This window comes from Grammomys surdaster, unplaced genomic scaffold (genome assembly GCF_004785775.1).
Source record: "Grammomys surdaster isolate TR1022 unplaced genomic scaffold, NIH_TR_1.0 125985, whole genome shotgun sequence".
Lineage (NCBI taxonomy): Eukaryota > Metazoa > Chordata > Mammalia > Rodentia > Muridae > Grammomys > Grammomys surdaster.
The window spans coordinates 19,314-42,638 of NW_021620801.1; the positions used below are offsets into that span (position 1 = coordinate 19,314).

The following is a 23,325-nucleotide window of genomic DNA, read 5'->3' on the forward strand; positions in this document are numbered from 1 at the left end:
GAGAGAGAGAGAGAGAGAGAGAGAGAGAGAGAGAGAGAGAGAGAGAGGGAGAGAGAGAGAGAATGAATATGTATGTGTGTTTCTATGTGCAGGTATATTTGCATGTGTACATTTATGAATGCAGAGGCCAAAGGTCGTTTTTGTTACCATTCTTCAGGCACTGTTCACCTTGGTTTTGAAGACAGACGTAGCCAATTAGGCAAGTCTGACTAGAAGCAAGCCCCAGGGCTGTACCTGTCTGTGCCTCCCCAGCTCTGGGATTCTAAGTATAATCCTGCCAGTACACTCAGTTTTTGCACTTAGGTTCTGGGGATTGAATTCAGGTCATCAGGCTTGCCTGGTAAAAATTCACAGACTGAACCATCAATCACTTCTGAAACCTGACTAGACCCTAAGTACAATCCAGAGATGGAAAGAATATAGTTTGTATTGATGAAGATATTGGAAACAAACCAAAAGCAAGTTCATGGCTTTGTAAAGATCAGCTATCCAGCTTTGAACTTAAAATGTTTCTAACTATAAAACATGTTGTTTCAGTCAACAAGAAAATGACCACATAAAATGTACATACACACACTCATTTTCATAAACCAATTTTTAAACCTCCCAATTCTTGCCCTCCATTTCCTATCCTCAGGGTGATCAACAGATTTTATTAGCGTGACTTTTCCCCGGAGTCTAGATGTCACAATAAATGGCCTTCACTGCTCTCCTTTGCTATGCCCATAGCTTTTCCTGGTCATCTGTTCTTCTCTGTCACCCTTTCCAATCAGTGGCTGTCTTATATACCCCACAAAAATGCACACAGCCCCATTCTCTCTGCAACATATGCCCAGTACCTGCTGCATGCCCTGCATGGTTTGCTGTAGAAACTGTAGCTGCTGGTCCTTGGTGAGGTTTTCTTCTGTTCGGAAGAGCTGTTCTTTCTCTTGCTTCAACAGCTCCACCTCATTCCTGTAGGCATCCAGTTGCCACCGGAGACTGTCATTCTCCTCTTTGAGTGCATAGGCCTGAGCAGCCAAGGCTGAATGATAAACACACAGAGTTTGGGGAGTTACCTTCCAGCCAAGATTGAGGGGTCCTTTGGTGGGAAAGGAAGTCTCACCTAATATCGGATTCATATCAACTCAGAAGTTAAACCTGGATAGCCAAGCCTTTGGGCTCTTTAATAGTTGATGTGGGCTACCTTAGGATTGATTTTGTAAGGAGGGCATCTCTCAAATGCTAGATGATTACTGTGAACAAAAGTCCCAGAATCTTTTTAATCTATTCAGTTTGTCCTATCTTATCTTATGAACGTTTCCAGTGGGCATAGGGCTTATCCCCCAGAATTCCTACCTCTTGACCTCTCTCCCCCAAACCTGGACACCTTTACACAAGCTGATCTGCCGTGTTCAGAGGTGACAGTAATCTGAATTCTTGGCAACCATCACATCTGCTGCATGACTGTCCTCTCTCAGGCTGTATGACTGCTCCATTTTTTGGAGTGCTTCTTTCTTTCTTTTAGAGAAGCGGCTGTTTCATGGGTTGAAGCATCCATGCAGCTGAAAGCACTGAAAGCTAATGCATGCAGCAGCCTCCCAGGGGAGGGAGGAACTGAGATGCACAATGCTCCTTCTTGCTCTATTGCCGGGACAAATTGCACAAATTTTGTTCTCTAACTGTGACCAGAATGGAAACCTAGTTCCACCTGCTTCACCAACAGATTAAAATTCTCTTTTATTCCCCACAAGGCTGAGTGGTTACTCTGCTCCTCCCGGAAACCTGAAAGTTTCAATGTGTTGGTGTGGACTTAATTTGAATAATTTCCCATCTCCTTCTCACTGAGAAATCAAGGCGGTTTACTCAGCGTCTTACATGCCTTAAATCTCCAGAAACATCTAAAACTGAGTGATAAGATGTTCTGAGACCAAGATGGAGGAGAGGAAATCTCTTGCCCTGCTTCCATCCTCACCATTTGGGGGCTCTGCAATATAACAGGGCTTGCTTGGCACTCCCACAGGAAAGGTCCCTGGATCAGGGGCTTCTTCATATAAATTAGCCCACTGAGTCACTCCAGCAAGCCTAGATGAGAGTCTACTGATTCCCAATTCAAGAGACGAGAGCCACAGGACACAGAGAAGCAGATCACAAAATGGACTGCAAACCCAGCCTCTAGTCTATCAGTCTAATTCTAACAGATACTGCTATGTCAGTTCATGTGCTATCAGTTCTTAACAAGTGTTCAAAAACAGTGTCTCCCCATCCCCTCCAAGTACTGGCCCATTGTCTCTCTCCCCTTATGGAAAAGCCATTCTTCACTCTTGAAAGGAAGAGAAAAGTAAAGTAACATTTGCAAGGTCATTGCCAGAAATGCCTTTATGGACTTGACTGGTGCTATGCAAAGTAGAGCAAAGCCAAGGTCGTGTCCTTGTTTCACCTGTCTTTTGCCATGACCTAGGGCCAGAGTGAGGTCAGCTGGCCACCTGTAGGCTCTACCGCACATCTGACAACCACACAGCTTTGCTGAGACCTTCTGAGACCCCAGCGAATTCCCTTGCCAAATAGCAGACATCAAACTATGTTAATAATAGTTTCACAGTTACGTGTTTTACAGTCTTCCACTTTGCAAAAATGATTATCTATGTACAGTACACATTGAAATACTAATCAAACAGAACGTGCAATTAACCAGCGAACTCCCAGCATCAAGCCATTAGGGATCAATTAGTCAACAAGCATTTACTGCATACTTCCTTATACCCAAGTCTGTCTGGGGATCTTAGATCACAAAAGAAAACACAGAATATGTCACTTTTTGCAAGTTCTATTGAAATATAATAAAGACTGACACACCTAAAAGGAAACTAATGTATCCAAAGGGGAAAAGGGTAGAAGCATGCTTTGGATCAAGTAGGTACCCAACAAATGTTGGTTGAATAAACAAATAAGCAACTTAGTATCAAGGGTCTGATAAGGGGGCTACACCCTAGAAGGGTTTGAAGTAAGAAAGGAGAACATAAACACTGACAGACTAAGATTATGCTTTGGAAGATGAAAATCCTACACGTGGGAGGTATCTCTCACTCAAGAGCAAGAGACCCGAGTCACAACTAGAGGGAGATGGAAGTGAGAGACACTTGATTTTTTTTTTTTTTTTTTTTTTTTTTTTTTTTTTTACTCCAAGGCAAGTATTTGCCTGGAAGCAGTGAGCAGGAGGTGGAACTTGGGAGAGTGGGAGAGGATGAGAGAGTTCAGACCCAACAGGGTGAGAACTAAGATGGTATTTGCCAGTGATGGAAGGGTATTATGGGATTGGTGATTCAGGAAGATTAGTTTGGCGATGGTTCGAGGAATGAACTAGAGGCAGAAGAGAACGAATAAGGGAAGTCTGCTTTGGTGTATATGGGTGTGCAAAGCCAAGAAGCAGGTGCCTGGATGCTTTCCATGGACTTATGAAATCAGACAGGACCCAGGGCTCACCTAGAAGCAAGAGTTGGTGCTTTCTAACATTGTGCAGCCCAACCTCACATCTTGCTGGGAACATGAGTCATGGGCTCCTGAGAAGTCAGCTCACCCATTCCAAAAGGTGATGTCTGTGAGGCATCACTGGCAAAAGGGATTTTCTAACAGGGCAAACTCACTGAAGATGCAAACGACAGAAAAAGTGTTGGCACCACACAAGTACGTTGCTTCATTTAATGACATTCAAAGATACTTAAGTCATTTCCTTAGGAAGCTCCATTTGGCCCCCTTTCAATTCAGAGTGGCATTTTTATTATCATAACTGATAGCAGGTGTTTGTGAAGAAATCGATTAGTATGCGGGGATGAAAATTACATTTTCCAAATGAATTGCATAGTCTGCAAGATACGTTGAAATCTGCGTAGCGAGCTGCAAGCAGCTATAAAGCATGCGCCAGCAGCATTATTCAATTAAATCATCTGAACATAAATACATACAGTGAAGGTGTCATCCATTATTTTAGAGACTGTCTTCTAAGCCTATGGAATTGTCCAGGTGAGGGTCTTGGCTAAGCCATGACTATTATCCCTTACAAGCAGAGTACAGTGCTGTGCATACCCCTAGAACAGGAGTGTGATATCACTTTGTTTACTAAAAAAGGGAAAGGAGAGGAAACAGCTGTGATTCTCCCAACCCTCAAAAATCAATACCGTAACCAATCCCATTATCGTCTTTATAATTAGGGCACATAACTGATTTTCACTCCTGATTAAATAATTTCAGGATTAACATTCACACACACACACACACACACACACACACACACACAAACCCCACCTAACTTTAGGCCACCTGTTTCCTGTTTGAAAGCGTTATGTGGAGTCATACAGTGTCCCCAGATATATCCCTCTGTGAAGATTGCCTGGAAGATGCTGTATTATATTTTTTGGACTAGAGCTCTGGGAAAAACAAAAACAAAAACAAAAACAAAACAAACCCACATCCCAATAATACCTGTCAGGTTTTGGTGTGTTAGAAACCCAGAAACTTGAAAGATCAGCTCAGTTTTCTCCTTTTTTTGCTTTAATTTTTTTTTCTGGGTCACTGTACTAAATTAAACAGTCTTGATAAATGTGTCACCAAGCTTTTACAGTAAAATTTACCCTTAAGGGACTGTGAAAGAAAGTCACTATTCAAATAAGTGTAAGGGTTAAAATGAATGACTGTCTACCTATGGATAAGACCATCCCTAGAGTGCACTGTGTTCCCATAAATTTGAAATATTTAGGGAGTGCCATCCACGTGGATTACCAGATTTCAGTTATAAAAGGAATCCAACACAATGGCCTGTCTGTAAACTGTAAGGAACACAACTGAACCTACTGTTGGCAATTTTAAGAGTACCATTGAGTCTGGCGATGCCTGTATTATTATGGGTTAGTTCTCCAACCTATTATTTATTGAGAAATCAAGACAAGGAGCCATGCCATATGTAATACAAGAAGAGTTGCTGTGCGCTTTGAGAATCCTGGATACTGGAATTGTCTAAAGTGAAAGAACATTACAAACATTGGGAAGTTCCTGCTAAGCAAAATTCTGTCACATTTGGAAAATTAGCATTGAACTAGCAGAACTTCTGAGGTGACAGTAGTATGTGAAAATTGATCCAGAGATTAAATTGCATTGCTAAGAAAAAAAAAGGTTTTAAAGGTATTCCGTAGCATCTCATTGTATCCTTTACCGGATCCTCTATAAGCTATTATTTTCTATATTAATTATGGTCAAAGTGACCTCCTCCTCCATTGTCTGATTTACTTACTGGGTTTCCATGGGAACAGATAATGGCATGCTTAACTTCTTTAAGTAAATAATCTGGTGAAAGCCTTGAAATCTCTCTCTTACCAGTCTGAGCCAGCCTCAGAAAAATAATTAGCAATATATGAAAAATGTAAGTTATTTTGGGTTATGTCCCAGTAAGCTGACAATGTGTTAATATCTTTTTCATGCTCAGGCAAGATGTAACTAAATAATAAAATGCTTTAACATATTGTTGCTAGCAATATCTGCTCTTCTCCGGGACTGTTCATCTTTGTGTCTTTGGGGAATGCCGTGTTTAACATTTTTCTCTCTGCTTTGCCAATTGCACTTCTGGAACGTTGAGAGGATGTAGCTAAACTGTATTTCTTTCCCACGAACAAAGAAAGTCCTTTCCTAAGGATTTCGCTGGCTGCTGTCCAGGTAGGCAATTGTCCTTATGTACAACGAGGCAAGGTTAGGCAGAAGGCCTGGGCAATAATCCTACAATATCCCAGAGCCTTCAGGGGTTCCCCTCTGTCACAACTTCACCTCTTGATGTCTTAAGAAAGGACTGAAGCTATGATCCAGTGTCCTGGGGATTCTTCCTTAGGTCTATGTGCTTCTTGGTAAATCTCCTTGTGGGGTTGCTAAGGTGCCCATTGGCTGGTCTGTGGTGGAGACCACCATGCAATGAACCCAAACCCACGTTTCTCTTTTCACAATGGAGTGTAGGAGGGGGCGTTAGACTGGTTCTTTTTGTTTTGTTTTGTTTTTCGAGACAGGGTTTCTTTGTATAGCCCTGGCTGTCCTGGAACTCACTCTGTAGACCAGGCTGGCCTCGAACTCAGAAATCCACCTGCCTCTGCCTCCCAAGTGCTGGGATAAAAGGCATGCACCACCACTGCCCGGCTGTTGGACTGGTTCTTACCAGCAGAATGCAAGCCAGGATCTGCCATGTCTCCTGCACAGTCTTCAATGTCTGCCTCTGAAATTGAATAGGCTGTTCTGTGACCAAAAGTCAACTTTTTTGTTGTTGTTGTTTTTAAATCATGGAAATTGGAAACTTATATTACTTTAATAAACTTATGTTACTTTAATTTAAACTTAAATTACTCCAGTAATTCCTTTAACCTGGTGCTCTTTAAATATTAGCTCCTTTTAGAATCTCCCCTGTTCTGTGAAACAGAACACACCTGTTTCTGGCCTGCTCCCAGGTTTGTAGTTTCAGGTGTCTAGGCTGAAGGTGGAGCGCTCCAGGGTGCTCCACAGGTGGTGCTAACACATTGGGGCTAATACCATATCTGGAAGCACCTGCTCATCCTTGTCCCCCATTTCCTGAGCTATCCTTGGTGACTGTGTTTGGGCAGCTCCTTTTGAAGAAATCACATGCTTGGCTTGCCATTCTGGTTTGGTTCCTCGGTTTATTCACTATGTCCCTAGGCTCTTTGTCTCACACCTGTGAAAGCCCAGCCATATGCCCAATGCCCTCAGCACCTCTCTAGGATTCAGGGAAACCTGTACAAAAGCTACAGTCACCATTTTATTTGCCTGTCCACTAAGGTCATAGTAAGAGCGGTAGATGAAAATTTCAGGACGGGGGTGGGGGACTGTAGCTCAGTGGTCCAGCACTTGTCTTCTACCCATGAAGCCCTGTGTTTAGGACTGCCATTCCCACCACCATGACAGTATCACAAGAAAACAAACATCCAAATCCAAACCCCAAAACCAAACCTGTCCTCCACACCATCTTCAGCTCCTTTCGTGCTCGAAAGACTGTAGTACCGTGGGGATGATTATCAATCCTATTTTAGAGGTGTTGGGACTAGGTTTCAGTGACCCTAAGGTGGCACAGCTGGCTAAGAGTACAGAGTGAGCAACAATGTACTCACAGACATAAAGAGTACAGACTGTGACCCTACAGGTGGCAAAGAGCCAGCCACACGCTGTAGTCCAAGAAAGGTGGAAGGAAATGGGCGCTCGAAAGGAGTGACTTGTTTGTTGTGGAGGTGAAGTAGTCCACTCCAGCTGTTTGGGGAGAGTTCTGCTGCAGAGGTTCAGCTATGAAAGCAGAGGGGATAAGCCTAGTCTAAAATAATCATAGCTTTTCCCAGAGGAAAAAATCTAGAGGTGATTCATGCAGAAATCAATCTCACACCACTGTATTCCAGAGCCCTGACAGGAACTGTCAGGACCCCTCTTTATGCCCTCTGTCCTCTAGGAGGGCACTGGGATGCTCACTGGTTTCTGAGCTCAGGGGCCTTGTTAACGTGGCTTCCTTAACTGCGTCATCTCCGGAGATCAGTGCTAAATTCTGGTGATAAAACATTGAGTATCCATGGGAACTCACCCACCTTCTGCCTCTGTGTCTGTGCCTCTCCAGTCAGAAAAGAAGTGGCCTCTTCCTGAGGCTCTGACCTCCCAAAGATCTGTCCACCGGTCTATTGTTAGTGGCAAATGAGGACCAGAGATAAGAACTTCAATGAAGGCCTGGGCTCTGGGGCTGTTCATTGCCCCTACCACATGGTGGCCAGGCACAGACCTGGGGGGTGGGGGGTATAGTAGGATATCTTCCAATAAAACCAATCTTTTTCTACTGAGCGTCTTATGGAGGCGGCAAAGTACAGCAGGTCTGTTTCTCAGTAACACTTGTATCCCCACTGAAGCACCAATCTTCCTCAAATTGCTCGTGGAAATTCCTTATGCTACATTTTTGCAGGATTATTATTATTACGACTTAGCATTGACATAACATTTTATGTTTGCACTGAGTATTATCGTCTGCACATTAGCTATTATTAGGGAGAGCTAAACAGACGCACAAGGCAGTGTCTATTTCCGTCTTTGTGTGAGGCCGGTGGAATAAGGGTAATTTGAGGAGTGCAGGTAAACTAGAGCCTGATATTATGATGGCTTAAATGTGAGCCTGGAGGTGAACCAGGCAGCAGGCGGCTCAGAAAAAAAAAACAACAAAAGAAATCTTCTGTCCCTCCCCGTCTTAGCTCATTCTAATGGAGACGTCTGCATGGGGGTGGGGGGAGGCCTGTGGGGTGTGGCTGGGCTCCTGACACTGTTGAGGCTCACTCAGGTTTTACTTTTCCAATTATACTGCTATCCTGTGCTACCTCCCCCAGCCCACCCCCCTTTTTCCTCAGAGGAACAGAAGCAAAAGAAAGAGGCCTGCTGAATGCTGACTTCCCAGAGTCGGGCGAAGTCTGTTGTCAACAATGCTAAAGGATGTGCTCACTGCTCTGAGCAAACTTTGAAGTCCTCAGGGCAAGAGAAGCCCAGCCAAGTCCCACTCTAGGCTAAGCTGGCCAAGGTGCAGGCTCTTACCACCACGGTTGTCCTGACCTCAGAGGCTCCCAGGAAGGAGAGCCTGAGAAGTGAGTGAGTGTGGCTCTCTCCACAAGGGGTGGTGGCCAGTGGAGGGGAAAGGCCTTTGTTTGAGAGACAGCTGGAGAGAAGGCGGAAGTGACATAGGAGCAGACAGTGCGTCCTAGAAACAGGTCTAATAAGGACTCAGTGGACTGGGGAGTAGGTGCCTAGGTGGATGGGTAAGACCGGTGGAGGAAGGGACAGCCTTCCTGAGTCTGCGGGGGATACAAGTAGCCACTCCCCCAATCCACAACTGGCTGCTTTAGAAAATAATGACTGACTTTTCTTTAGGAATCTTCCCCACGAAAAGGCATTATTTTCCTTTTCCTGATGCATGCTCTACCACCCACATGCGCGAGCGCGCGCGCGCGCGCACACACACACACACACACACACACACACACACAAATGATGATACCATTTTCTCAAGAAGCACAGCCATCCATCCATCAGTTCTCTATGCCTCTTCTTGAGCTCTGCCTTAGAAACTGATCTCTGGCCAGCCCAGCTGCACCTGCTTTGAGAAAGAGACTGCATTTTCCACACGCAATCTCATCCCAATTTGCTTCTGAGCAGCCTCTTTACCCCCACACCCCCAAATGACTCTCTTCTCCATGAAGTACTGTAAGAACCATCACCTGGTGTAAAAGGGCTGGGACACAGATATCTAACGCGACCTGTAAATGTTCTGCCAGTCTTGTTGTTCATTAGTTTTGGGCACCTGGTATCTGTTAGTTCCTCCTAATGGCATCTCTGTCAGGGAGAGAACCCTGTCTCAGCTTCAGCCACTGGCTGTGGCCTTTGAGGCCTCTCTGTCTTCTGTGGTATACTCCCATATTTCTTTAATTTCTTTCCTGGTCTACTCTGGATGCTACTGCTTCCTCTCCCTCAAGCCGCGACTGAGTGATTTCATGAATCCTCCAGCCTGTCTCCATTCTTCTGATCTCTAGGCCCTATCTTGTCATTTTCCCACCATGGCTGGCTTCTGGTGCTTACTCCAAGAAGATCACATTGAACTTCTAGAACTAATCACCCTTGAAGCCCAGCCTTTGGCCTGGCCTATGCCACAGGAGAGGAGGCCCCTCACATGGGCAAGTTCTTCCAAGACTGTTCACAGGCAGCAAGAGTCTCCCTATAAAAGCGTGGCATACTTGCTTTCCTGTCTGATTACCAATACAGGGAGCAGTCTTGGCTGTTCTAGAACAGAGGCGAAGTAAGAACTGTGGCCCTGACCTGTGCCAGGTTGTCCTGCTTCCCAATTCAAGAGGCCTTTCCTGAACGGATTGGTGCAGACTCTGAATCTACCTGGGGCAAGCAGTTCTTCACCTGGGCCTTGCAAATTAGCCCAACATCACTTCCTCTCTCTTCTCTTGCTTTTGATCAGCCACTTCCTGTCCACCACACATTCTGATCTTTGACTATGGTTTTACTCTTTCATATTCCATTACCTTGCCTTGTCTTGTTCTGTCCTTCCCCACCTCCCACAAAGAGTCATCAACCCTCATCTTAAAGTCCCTCTCCATCCTTTATACTTCAGAAGCCCCTGGGGAGTGGTTTAATAACAGATGACTGGGCATTAACCCAGAGCATGGCTATGTGTACCAGGTTCCCTTTGTGATCCTGTGTGTAGCCCAGCCTAGTTGTTCACTTAGACCTCCTGCTTATAGTTTTTGTCATTACAGTGCAAGGTATTTTCAACTTGCCATAAATCCTTTCATTGAATCTTTTCCCATAATTTTATTGAGGAGGAAGAAGAAGAGGAGGAGGAGGAAGAGGAGGAGGAGGAGGAAGAGAAAGAAGAGGAGGAGGAGGAGGAAGAGGAGGAGGAAGAGGAGGAAGAGAAGGAGGAGGAGGAAGAGAAAGAGGAGGAGGAGGAAAGACAAGTAAGTGTAAGCTCATGCTGCCTTTAAGAAAGTTCACTGCTGGAGAAGGGACACAGTTTGGCAAGCTATCCCAGAGACAACACTAAGCTGCACCAAAGAGTCTGACTTGCGCTGGCTCAGTTATTTCTCCATGCTGGTTGGCATTTTGTTGGGGACACCAGTTCTTCCTCTTGGATGTTCCTTTCTCAGCTGCTCTAATGTGTTTGTCACCTGAATGACATTCTCTTCCAAACAGCCTCCAGGTGGGTCTGGCTCGCCTCAAGCTCATGGAGTGCAAAGTCTATGCAGAAGGCCAAGGGCAGTTAGAAGGCTGGGTGCTTCTCCCACACAGATGGCTCTAGTTCAGTTTTCTAACAACATGCTCTCCAATGCCAGAGTGTGAGCTCCTGAGAAACCTGGCTTGGACAGCTCCATCATCTCCGAGTCCTTGGGCAGGAAGAGGAGCATGCATTTTATAAACCGTCTGCATGGCCATGTTATTGCTGCCTTTCTTCCATCAAAGGGAGAAGCTCAGGCATTGAAACATTTTTCATAACCTTCCTCTCATCCTCACCCAGACTGGTTTTATTTTTTATTTTTTTTTTATTTTTTTTGACTTTTGCTCATTAAAGTGATTTGTTTTGAGTTTCTGATGGGTATAATTTTTCAGGTACTAATGTTTTATTCTCCCCACTAAGGCCCTTGCAAGTGCTGAATCCCCAGTTCAGCGCTATTAATCACACACTAAATGCTTTTAAACTGCGCTACCTATTTTTAATTGAGAAATAGAGCTGTTTTGGGCAAGTTTATGAGGTGACCTTGATTAAATTAAAGAGGTCAGAAATAGAACAGGCTTCAGACCCATAGTCAATGGTAATTTTTTTTTTTTAAAAATGACTTCCTTCCAATTAAGCAGGAATTAGCATGAAATATTTTGTTTCTGAGAGGTTGAAAGAATGCCTTGGAGGAGACACTCTGCTGTTACTGGCTTCTTATTGAACACGAGGGAAGCGCTGTGGAGGACTTCTATAAAGCGCTTTGTTAGAACAGTGCTGATGGTCTGGTATCAATTATAATAGTCCTTAGGAGCCTAAATGTTACATAGCAGGGCCTAAAAGAAAGAGTCTAATTTAAGTGTTAATTTCTATTTGAAAAGCCCAAGGACCTAGCAACTTTCACCAAAAAAATTAAAAAATCAACTCGGGATGGATTTTTCATCTGCAGTATAATTTCACTCAACCTCTCATTTCAACCTTCACCGTTCTTTGTCAGCTCTGTCCTTTACCTGTCCATGTTTCCTCAGGATTTAATGATCTGAAAGGACAGTTCATTCATCTGGCCCCATATTACATATGGAGTCTCTGATATACAATTAGGAAATTGGAATTCCATGGAGAAGAGGGGAAGTAGTCTGGGGGACCACTGAGTATTTCTGAGGAGCAGTGGACAGGAGAGAAATGACATAATTCTGTGTACATCACCCGCATACTACTGTCTGTCAACACTGGAGCCCAGATGACATGGACTCTATGAAGGAGAGAGGCACTGGTGGGTCAGAGATGGAGATGGTAGAGGACCAAGAGGAAACCTCAGTAGGTAAAGGGCTTGCCTTGGGAACATGAGGTCCCGAATCTGAGAACCTATGTTAAAGCAAACAGACAGACAGCTAGGTATTTCACTTCACAATTGTGACCCCTACCCTGGGAGAGACATAGATGGTCAAGTCCTTGGATCTCTCTGGCTGGTCAACCAGCCCAGCCTACTGGGTGAGTTTTATGTCAGCAGAGGGTGGAGATGGGGGGTCAAACAAACCAAAATGGATGATACCTGAGGACCAACAGCCAAGTTTGTCCTCCGTATGTAGTATGTACACTTATACAGACAGAGAGTTGGGGGAGGGGCTTTGAAGCTTGATACCAATTCATCAGACTTGGGACAAATCATGAAACTTCCCTGAGATCTCAGAGTCCTTATCTGAAAAATATAAAAAAATGTTGTGAAGTCTATGAAAATCATAGTCTTTGCTTTTATCATTTTTGGCTCAAGATGAAGATTAAAAATGTCCCCCCCTGAGAGATGAGAAATTAGTTCTTACTTGTAGTTTCTTATCTGCCCAATAAGCCAACTGTGTACATTACTGTGAACAACACTAGGGGACCTGGAGAGAAAAGGGCCCTATGGGGGGAGGGGGACAGGGGTGAGAGGTTCTCCCATCTCAGAAGGGCCTGCCCTGTATCAGCTTAAAGCACACAAAGGTTTCTCTGGGGCTTACAGAGTTGAAATGCATAGACATTTTCAGACTCTCTCATCTCTTCCCATTCTTCACATCAAGGCTGGCTTTTGGCAGTAACTGTGGGTGCACAGTAAGGCACGGCTATGGGGATCCAATGCTCTTCTAGGAAAGGGACGACCAACAACAGGCTGTGAGGATTTTCTAGAATTTATGAGCAATACTTTCACTTCGGGGACCGAGTCTTAATTAGTCTTATAAGACGTTAGTAATTTCCCCTTTAATCTGGCACTTCCAGACAAAAGCCTTGGTCCCAGACACACTGTATGGATTCAGTGAATGTTGTTAAATCTGTCACTGCTTTGTATTGAGACAACGCGTAAGGTAATTCACAGAGGCAAGGATCTAAGGCGAGGGAAAGGCATGGTTTCAGGAATTACACAAACTATACTAGAAGAATCCGGTATGAAGATAAGGATGGAAACTGGTTGGTAAGTCACTAAGACAAGAAAGAAAGCTCTCGTCCTGCCCCCCCCCAAAGACTAGGCCAAATACATTACAGATTTAGCCTCACCACTCATAATTACAGTAACTCAACAAGATCCACTATTGACTTTTTATATTTATTAAACAATTATTGGGGGCACAAAAACTCAATTTTTGGTCCTTATTAGATTCAGAATATTGGGGAGAGGGGAAACATATTGCTTTCAAGAGCTCCTCCAGAGCCAGCCTTCCCCGAGTGTGGGAACTGCAGTAAGATTGATATTGCCACGTGTGTTCCCCTCAGACTTTTATTTTTAAGATATATTTAGAGGCATATCTCATAAAGAAAAGCCCTGGGAGCAGGGAGACAGGGAGAGGCACTTCAATAAGCCCTGAAATTAGATGTTGAATCAATACACTGATGGCCTTGTGGGCTCTTGTGGATCCTGGGGACTGGGAGAAACCGAGGGACAGGATGAGAAACCAAAGGGCTGCTGAAGAGGATGAGGATGGCAGCTTAGGTCCACCATTCAGTGTGCGCTCATGCTCAGAGCATCAGGGTAGCCTTCTTTCTCCCATTATCACTCTGGAGACTTAGGTGACAGAGAACACTGGCTGTGTGGTTCATCCACCCCCAGCATTTCTTCAAATCATTTCTTCTTTCTGTCTATACCCAGATAGCAGATTCTCTAAGGAAATTCCATTCAAGCAGAAGAGAGATAGTGGCAACTTCCTGAATTGTTATTTTTGTTAGAATGGACTTTAAAATAGTTTTCTGGGTGCACTGCCTAGATTGAAGCTGCTCCCTAGGCAGGAGAAAATAGAGAAATGTTATAAGACTACATATCAGCTCCATTTGGCTGTGCCTGGCTTTGGATTTGAAGGTGAGAAACATCTCCAGTCCTCTTCATCTCCCTGTGACATGGGGTTTCATGTCCACAAGAAACATTCAAATCCTTGTCTAATTCTATTTTGTATGTCTGTGTAAAGGTGTCAGATCCCCTGCAACTGGAGTTTCGGATAGTTCTGAGTTGTCATGTGGGTGCTAGGAATTGAAGTGGGATCACTGGGTAGAGCAGTCAGTGCTCTTCACCACTGAGCCATCTCTCCAGTGCCTAACCCTCCAACCCCCGGGTTCTTATATATCTGAAGTTCCAGGAGAATGAACCTGGAGTCTGTTTTCTGAGACAATACGGCTTGGGAAGGTAAGCTTATTGTGGAAAGTTAAATGTAGAAATTCTCCAACTTGAAAGAAGGGAAGGCAATTCATTAAACTTCTACCATCTGACACTATGGTTGTTATTTTTTCATCCAACAAACTGATTGGAATGGCCAAGTGGTAACAAACACCTCAACAGCATTAATTTTACTATAGATTCTCCCAGGAATTTTTAAATTATCATTAACATGCAAAATATTTATATTATTGAAGCAGTAGCATGTGATGTTCTCCATGCCTATAAAACTTTGGGACAACACAGTTGATTGTTGAATTTACTTCATGGCAGCTTCCAAAATCCAGTTTTTCAATGCTTCCTCGAAACTTCCTAGGAGATCTGGAACCTCCTCACCCTTTTCATCAGTGACTTCTGGATTGGCTGCTTTGCAATGTAGCACTTGTGGGGGTCGGCCTTCAACTGATGTTCTAAGACTCCTTAAGCTGTCAGCCAATTCTGATTTAATATTCCAGGACATATGTCTACGACTGGTTTTGTGTCTGTGTGCCGAGCAATGTAAAAGCATTAGCAGAGAGGGAAGTTCAGACTTTGGTATTGTTGAAATGAGTACCATTCTCTTTAACTGAGTCCACTTCTTCAATATCAGCCAATGTTATTCACACCCAGGGTGGGTTTTTTTGTTTGTTTGGTTGGTTTTTTGGTTTTTCTTAAAAGATCTTTTTTGTCATGAGTCCCCATCCCTATCCAGACCTGAGCCTGATACTTGGCCAACTTTTCTTGATTCATAAAGTTAAAGTTAATGTTTATCATAGTATTATTAAGACAACATGTGCACCTCTTGTAAACATTTTGGAAGTACACAAAGAAGAAAGAACAAAAATCATTTATAAAAAAAACAAATTATAACCTTTTACAGATACTAAATATTTTTACTCATTTCCTTACAGATCTCATAGCACATAAATTGTGAATATAACGCATATATGAGCACATATTTGGAGTTGTTCACACATACCATTTTGTAAGTGTTATCATCGCTTAGCAGCTATTCTGAGAACTTTCTATTGTGCCAGTGAAAATCTCTCAATCATGATTCTTTTTCCAAGTCTGATCTGATATAACATTAAATAATAGTCTAGTATCGTGTATATAATAGTATAGTGAGATATTTAAAATTTTTAAAGTAATTCTGGGAAATGAAAATGTATACAACTGCTTTAAGCTGTGCTGGCTCAAGATGACTCAGGTCAAAATCCAGGGTTTTGGAACACAGAAGCTGTAGAATCAGGAAGGACTTACTGGAGGGCTTACAATGTCCTGCCTGAAGCACTGTGGTTCACACTGTCTTGCAACTGTTGCCCTAGATATGTTTCTTTTTACTTCTCTGCTAATGATTGGAGTTCAAATAGAAAGGTTTCTTCCTCAAAAACTTCTCAGGAGGTTTGACATATTGTATCCTAACACTGGGAAGCCAGCTGCCAAGCATGTTTCTGTTGCAAGTATGGAAAGTACTCAATGGTCTACAAGGGAAACAACTCAAAGCTGCAGGAAAGCTTCATGTAAAAACAATTTGTAGGTTGCTTTAAACATCAGTTACCAGAGCTTCTAAGCACAAGATAAATATGCAAGGGAGATTTTGGAAAAGAAGGAAGAAAATAGTTACTTCTTTCACATTTCTTTTTCATTAGTAGGTGGCTACCTGGTCAGGATGATGTCTGGTCCAGGTCTAAAAACTTGATGTCACCAACTCTGCTTAGATGAACAGTGGAATCTAAAAGCATAGGGGGATGAGGACACCAATGCCCGTCAGCACGTCACAGTGCTAAGATGTTAGTAACTCTATGTTTTAATACGGTCTGATATTGATTCCTTTGGCCAATGTCCCACTTTGACAGCCTTGAAGCCACACTTTTAAGATTTTAAATGGAGAGACAGAGAAGAAAATCAATGGATATGAACTTTAGTAACTGACCTACATATCTACAGCTTCACAGCCACATTCCCAGTTAATGGATCTGAAACATGGTCTTGGGAGGGTTATTTCAGTAATCAGGCCTCAAGAAGCTCTAGGTGTTTACTATGACCAAAGACTCATGGTAGCTTTAACTCCCAACGATTCATGAGAAGAAGCTCATGAGCCAACGAGGAACATATAATTGCTCTGTATTTTTTTATGTTGTTAACATATATGGAGGATTAAAAAAAAAGTCTGTTATATAAGCAGGCCTGTCTAAAATCCAAATAATGTAAAATTAAATCTATTGGGATTTACAAAACATATTTATATGGACAGTTATGCTACATAGAAGGGCAAAAAAAAATTAGAACTTTTTCCATAGCACCATAACAGCTGTATTTTCTCCTTTTTCTGTCATCCTTACAAGACTATATTTTGTTTTTAACATAAAAAATAGTTTTGTGCTTAAACACTGCTAGGTGCTTCTCAAGGTGAGAGTAGTGAGCTAACCTGCTGACAGCATCTTCTTTGAGCATCTATTAAAATCCCAGGGGAGCCAGCCCTTGATGGCACAGCTAAAAACTGGTCCCCTGTTCACATCGGGTTCTCCTGCCTACTGCTTACAGAGCAAAGGCTGAGATCAGTGAGTAATTTGAGGGAATCTACAAACTCACCCAGACTCTGCCGTCTAACCCCTTCCAGAGTTATTCTGATAGTTTCCCCCAGAAGTCGTGAAGACTGCACTTAAAACTCCAACAACGCTCTGTGTTAATTTTGCCCAAACTTGAGCTGAAAACATATTTTAACATCCTGTCAGAATGAGATACTAAGAGTGTCGATAAAATGACACCCCAGTAAATGTAAATTCAGACTGCTGATGCAAGCCCCTGCCTGGCTCCAGGAGGTGTGAGGTTGCTATAGTATTTTCCATAGCAACTTTGCATCTTATTACATAAATATTCCGTCAGTGTCCTTAGAGCTTGCTAAGGAAGTGGGTGAAGTCTCTCTCCTGTGATAGTTCTCTTCTGAGCATTGCTTAACCCAATGGAGTGCCCCCAAATCACTGTAAGCCATAGTGAAGATGATGCTATTCTGGGAAGTTGAAACACACTGAGGTTCTGCAGGCTTTATGCAGGGGATGAGGCCGAGACCCCATTGTTTGAATCCTACATAGTTGAGCATCCTTGGTTCTCTGCTTCAGACAGTGATTTAACTTTCCCCATTCCTTTCTTTCGCCTGGCAGCAGCTACCTAGTAGCCCGAGCTTCCTCCAGGCCTAAAAGGTCTCAAATGCATTGGGCAGGAAGCCAGAGCCTCACAGAGCCCCAGTGTGCTTTGTAAGTACATTTGAGAGCACTAGGCTGAGCGACACATGGGGAGCCATTGAGGGAGCCTACCTTGCCCACGCAGAGCACAGGTGGGGTTGTTAGAACCTAACAAGGGCTGCACTGAGTTTTAAGGAAGGGCAGCAAAGCAGGGGAGTCCTGGGGATGCTTGGGTCTCCTGGACACAAGGCAATCTCAAAAACACAGGGCAATCTTACTCACAGGGAAGGGCTCAATTATGGAAAGTTTGTTCATTATGAAAGAAGGCGGGAGCCAACTGTGGCATCACTAGGTGCCACATAACAGTGAGGGCATAAATTTCTACTAAGATCAAGAATTTACAACCCAGATACACAGGGTTCATTTGTGCAGCAGGAAAGGCTTCTATTAGAAAAGGCTCCTCAGCAACAGGATCCAGTTAATAACATCTGTCTCCAAGTATTTAAAAGGTAAATCAATTTTCAAGGAGAAATGGTTTTTGTATTTTTTGAGAAGCCTGTTCATTATGGGTGGGAATTGTAACTGTACATAAAAAATCAGGAAACTGAAAAATCGACCTAAAATAAACCTTTATTTGATATCCATCAATAAGATGTTCACAGTTTATAAAAACAAAACAAAACAATTCCCTTGTTGAACCTGGGTTCCCAGAAGACACTAAGCTGAGGCCTGGAAGCAAGTGCTTATCTTTGATTCGAGGGTCCTTCCTACACAGGTGCCACTGCTCTTTCAGGAGATGTCGCAGGCCAACAGGATATGGGAGAACATCTGGTCCTTGTCCTTCTAGGCCCCTGCTCAAAGATGGCCCTGTGTGGTGGACCATGGGCCCTGGCATGTCATTACCAACTGAGCCCTCCCACTTCCCACAGTAGATAGCTCTTGTTCTTCTGCTGAGCTCTAATGTATGTAGACACTTGATCTAGAGCACAGTCCTGGCCTTCTTCTCAAAGGGAGCCTCAGGCAAGCTGCCTGCAACAACACCAGCTTTAGTCAACTGCAAGACTCTAGCTTGGCATTTAGCATCCACCCGGTGCCTGGCTGGTGTGGGGCCTGCGATGAATCTCTTCTCAGGTTTGTGACTTCATTAGGGACTTCCTGTGGGGCACCCTCACCATGGGGCCTCCCACTGGGCTTTCAGAAGGAAACCATGGAGGGACTTCAGTATCAGACATCCAGAGACAGTCTTGGAACTCAATGAAATCAAGGGGACAGCTGAAAGCCTAAATATTGATATCTTGCTATGGATAAAACTATTTGGATCAGATATTGCTACTCCAATTAAAATTGAGTAGCCAATTTCACTTGGCTGCTGGAAATCACTGTTCAACTTCTTAGTGAAATTCAAAGCAGCAATAATAAAACAAAATGGTATTGTACATTTCTATGAAAAATCGACAACCAAGAGAAAACTTCATTGTTCAGAAAGTATTTGTGGGTAGGGAGAGGCTCAGTGGGTAAAAATGCTTACTGTACGAGCCTGAAAGCCTGATCTTGGGTCCTAAAAACCTGTATAAACAGAACCCCCTAGGAGGAAAAGAACTACATGTGGCCGTTCCCAGCAGTAACATTGGTGCTCCTAAGACAAGATAGGAGGTGAGGGTAGGAGATGCACCTGAAAGCTTGGGGAGCAGCTAGTCTAGGATACACAGCACGGTAAAACAAGCGGTGTGGAAGTCTTCTCCTGACATATACACTTACAATGTGGCATATGTATGCGTGGAGACTCACAAACACACAGGCACACATTTATATAAAGAACCCAGACTTTAAATGAGGTTCATTTAGAATCCAAAAGCATTTGTTATAACCTGTAGGATGGTTTAAGGGCTGTCTATTAAGCGAGGAGTTTTTTTTTTTCCATTCTACTATTCTGAAATTTGTGTTCACTGAACCCACATGAAATATTGGTGGATGGTGATGCTCGGTTCGGACAAGACTCCACTTAACTTCCTGGCTTTAGGACATACCTGTTTTGGGGCCTAATATATCTATTAACAGGACAAGCTTTATTTCTTCAAAAGGCATCCATCATGTTCTCCTGGAGGGCAGGGGCATCAGGTCGAACTCTCCCCACTTGGAGCCCAGATGCCTTCAGTGTGCCATTGTGGTAATTAGAAAGATGCCTTTCCAGCCAGAGTCACTGAGTTTTGCACAAAGTTCTAAACGTTTTGGCAAAGGGAAGCATCCTAACATGCATCTTAACATGGGCCTTTTAAATCGAATCAGAGCCGACAGCTTCAGCCCTATCCTCCTTGTGGAAGAAAGTCACCACACACACACACACCTTATGGTCAGAGGGAGAAGATGCAAGGGAAGGATGTGTGTGAGGTAAGCACACGTTACTGCTTGGAGACAGCTCCAGGGCCAGGTGCTGGGGATCAGCAGGGACAGCGAGCAGAGGGAGAACAACCAGGTATTTATTTTGTACTGGCATTATTCATGACATCAAAAGCACCCATGCACCTGCCTACACTAGTCGTTTAACTCTGACAATTCTAAAACTCACTGGGTTCATTCACACCAAGCCTTCCAGGTCCAGATTTTCTCCTCTTTGTTTGCTGCTGCCCTGCCTGCACTGTCCACTGCAGTGAAGAAGTTGGGAGGACAGAGGCAGGAAGGGGAGAAGGGAAAGGAAGGACATCTGGGTGTGGCCTTGAAGATTTGGCTTGATTTCAGCAGCAGGCAAACCAAGCAGCGACACATTTACATTTCTACCAAAAGCTACCTTTGCAGTCCCCCTGGGAGGAGGCTGACCTTCCGCAGTGGACGCTTTGGTAAGTATGTCATGGTTTTCAGTGTATTAGCAGAATCGTCTCCATTTTTGTCACTAGCTTAGCTTTGTTCCAAAGGATGCCCTTCCCTCTTAAGAACAACCAATGAGGGAGTGTGAACGATCTGCCAAGAACTATATTATGGTTAAAGCAGAAACAGGGAACTCTAGCCAAAGAAATGCTGTTAATCATTTTACACAGGAAATAAAAAAGGAAAAATAGAATGAATTGTCTTTACAGCCAGAAAAGCTGAGACACATGAAAATGTTTTGGCTATTGAAAAATAAAACCCGAGATATCATACAAGTCCATATATATGTATTTCTAGACACAAAGTCAGTTTGCTCCATCTCACTGGACAGTGCCCCTGCCTGCAGAGAGACAGCAAGCGAGGCTGGCATCGGGAGCCTACCCTGCCTACCCTGAGGAATATGGCCCCACCATGTCCTCCTACCACAGGCAGCCGGGTCCCTAAAGGATGCTCTTCTGTGGGTTTTCCAAAAATTTTTGGGCTGGCTACTTCCTTAGGATATTTGAGGCAAAGGGAAAAATGTTTCGGCTGAGAGGGGCTGGGCAAGGGGTGGATGCAGCGGAGGAGAGAGAATCTCATTTTCATGTCTGTGTTTGGCAGTTCCTGTCAAGTTCATCAGCGCACTACATTTTGGGGAAACAGCTCCCATGTGGGTGACAAGCAGCCACACATTTGTGCCTAAAAATGAGCAATGAGAGAAGGTGTTTCCTCTGGGCAATAGAGTCTCTGTCCCTCCTCCTTTGCTTCAAGCCATCATTAGCAAGGATGAGTCCAGAGACCAGATGGGAATTCTTGCCCATCAGGCAATGTCCCTGAATACCCAAGGCTGAAAGGCAAACAACAGCCTGCTTGTTGGCAGGATCTCCAGGGCCCAGAGGAATAAAAATGGTCAGTTGCTTTCTCTTCCCTTTAATCAGTCCCGTGCTCTCTGCTGAAACCACATGCCACATCCTCTGGCCCAGCTCATTTGAAGGAACAGGAAAGGAACTCTGAACTGCAGGGGCCTTGGCATTTGAACTCCAGTCCTTTCATCTCTTCCCCCGGTATGTGGCAGACAACATGCACTGCATTTGCTCATTAATTCTGCTGACCAAGTAACATGCCTGGAGAAAGTCTTTAAAGTGTAGGTTATATTTTATGCTCTCATTGGATGCCTGGTGAGTGAACCAAGAGAGGTCTGGGGAATTGCTGTCCTGAAGACCTCTGGGGAGAGCTGATGGTCCTCTAGGAGGACACAGGTCCTTGCCACCTCCATGGCCATGTCTAAAGCTAAGTTTGGAGATCGGTCCTGTAGATGTGTGGTTGCAGCGGTGGCTTGCCAGACCTCTTCAGTGAGCCTACTATTTATTCATCCTTATGCTAGCTTATCCCAAACAAACTGTGATGTTATATGCATTTCTCTCAAGGAAAACTGGCAGGTCATTTAAAAAGAAATTGCGCATATATATGAAGCCCAGGTTCAATTCAAATTTCAGGTTGACTCAATTCTTGTACACCTAATATAAGCATATTAAGAATCCAACTTTCACCTTCAAAAAGGATAAACCTATTTTAAAGAGAAAGGTTTTATATCAAGATCACATGTAACATCAGAAAATCACATGAATATCTCTCCTTTTCATATATGAAGACTTACAGAAGTGCTAGTGAGGACAGATTTCTCTTCAGTGCTCAGAAACCTAGCCTCCATCTCAGGAGAGATGGAAATGCTGGGCTAGCTTTAGGACAATGCATATGACTTTGGGAAGCCCTCGAGGTACAATGTTCGCTTGTATGCTGAGCTCCTAAATAACTTTAAGGATGGAGTTTAGAGGAAAGTCAGGTTTTCTAGGGCAATGGCTCTCCTATGTCAGAGAGTGTCAAGTGGGCTTCCCCACCGAGCTCTGTTGACAGAATTGCAAGTCTCATTTCCCCGTCCTACAAGTTTCTGTGTCACTGGGTCCTGATATTGTCAGGAGAGAGACTGATGTCTGTCACCACTGCTTTGGGGACCATTTAACATTCACAGATAACCATTTAGTGCCCATTTTTTGTCCTGATATCCATCTGAATTCGTCTGAGGTCCATGTCGTGCACCAAGCTCATGAAGTACTACTAAAAATAAATTACTATTACCCAGAACTGCTGACATTCCTTACCCTGTCCCGTCTCTAGGAACAATGTTACATAAGCCCTCCATCACGTTGGGCTGGTGAGTGGTTACACATTGTGTCGTGCCCATCATAAATGAATGATCTCTTCTATATACTCTGCCTATTGTCATTTCATCTCAGAGAAACTTCAGAGGCAAGGGTGGTGGGGATATCTTTCCATTTACCTCTATACTTCTACCAACAAATTAACCAAGATCCTCTATTTCAGTTGCCTGCAACCTCTCAGAAGCTGGAGACAGGTGTATGCTTTATTCTCTGGTACATATAAGAAGATGAAACTTATTACATCGCTCTAATTTTCTTTTCTGACAGTGTTGGTAACTGTGGGTCTTCCTGGGTCCATTAGACAATATCCCTCTCTTTGTACAAGGTATCTTTCCTTGGTGCCTCTAGTCTGACTGAGCCAATAAACATTAAGAGAGGACTTACATGTGAATCTAGGAAATGAAGCACACAAGGCAAGCTTCTGTAACTCAAGGAGTAGATGCCCCTTACTTGGTACCAAGTTTGGCCCCCATCTTGATGAGAGGTTAGGTGAATTATATTGGAGGAAAATGTTTAATTTTATGGCATACTGGCTTGAAAGTTAGAAAGCTTCTTTGGGGGATTAAACAACTCCTAAGGAGGAAGTACATGGACTGAATTTCATCTGTAATTCAGCATCAGCTGTGGCTGCCACACTCTGGAAAGGGGTTTTATGGGTACAGGCAAATATCC

At 43.7% G+C, this 23,325-nt stretch overlaps 1 protein-coding gene across 1 annotated transcript in view; it reads right to left on the bottom strand.

The window, feature by feature from the left end:
- Window positions 1–23,325, bottom strand: part of LOC114609850 (ecto-NOX disulfide-thiol exchanger 1-like) — a gene marked incomplete at its 3' end in the record, with an annotated part of 132,724 nt that overhangs the window by 11,037 nt on the left and 98,362 nt on the right. The window contains exon 9 of the mRNA XM_028754244.1: window positions 840–1,024. Within this exon, the coding sequence (XP_028610077.1) occupies window positions 840–1,024 (185 nt within the window). The remainder of the gene's footprint in view (window positions 1–839; window positions 1,025–23,325) is intronic.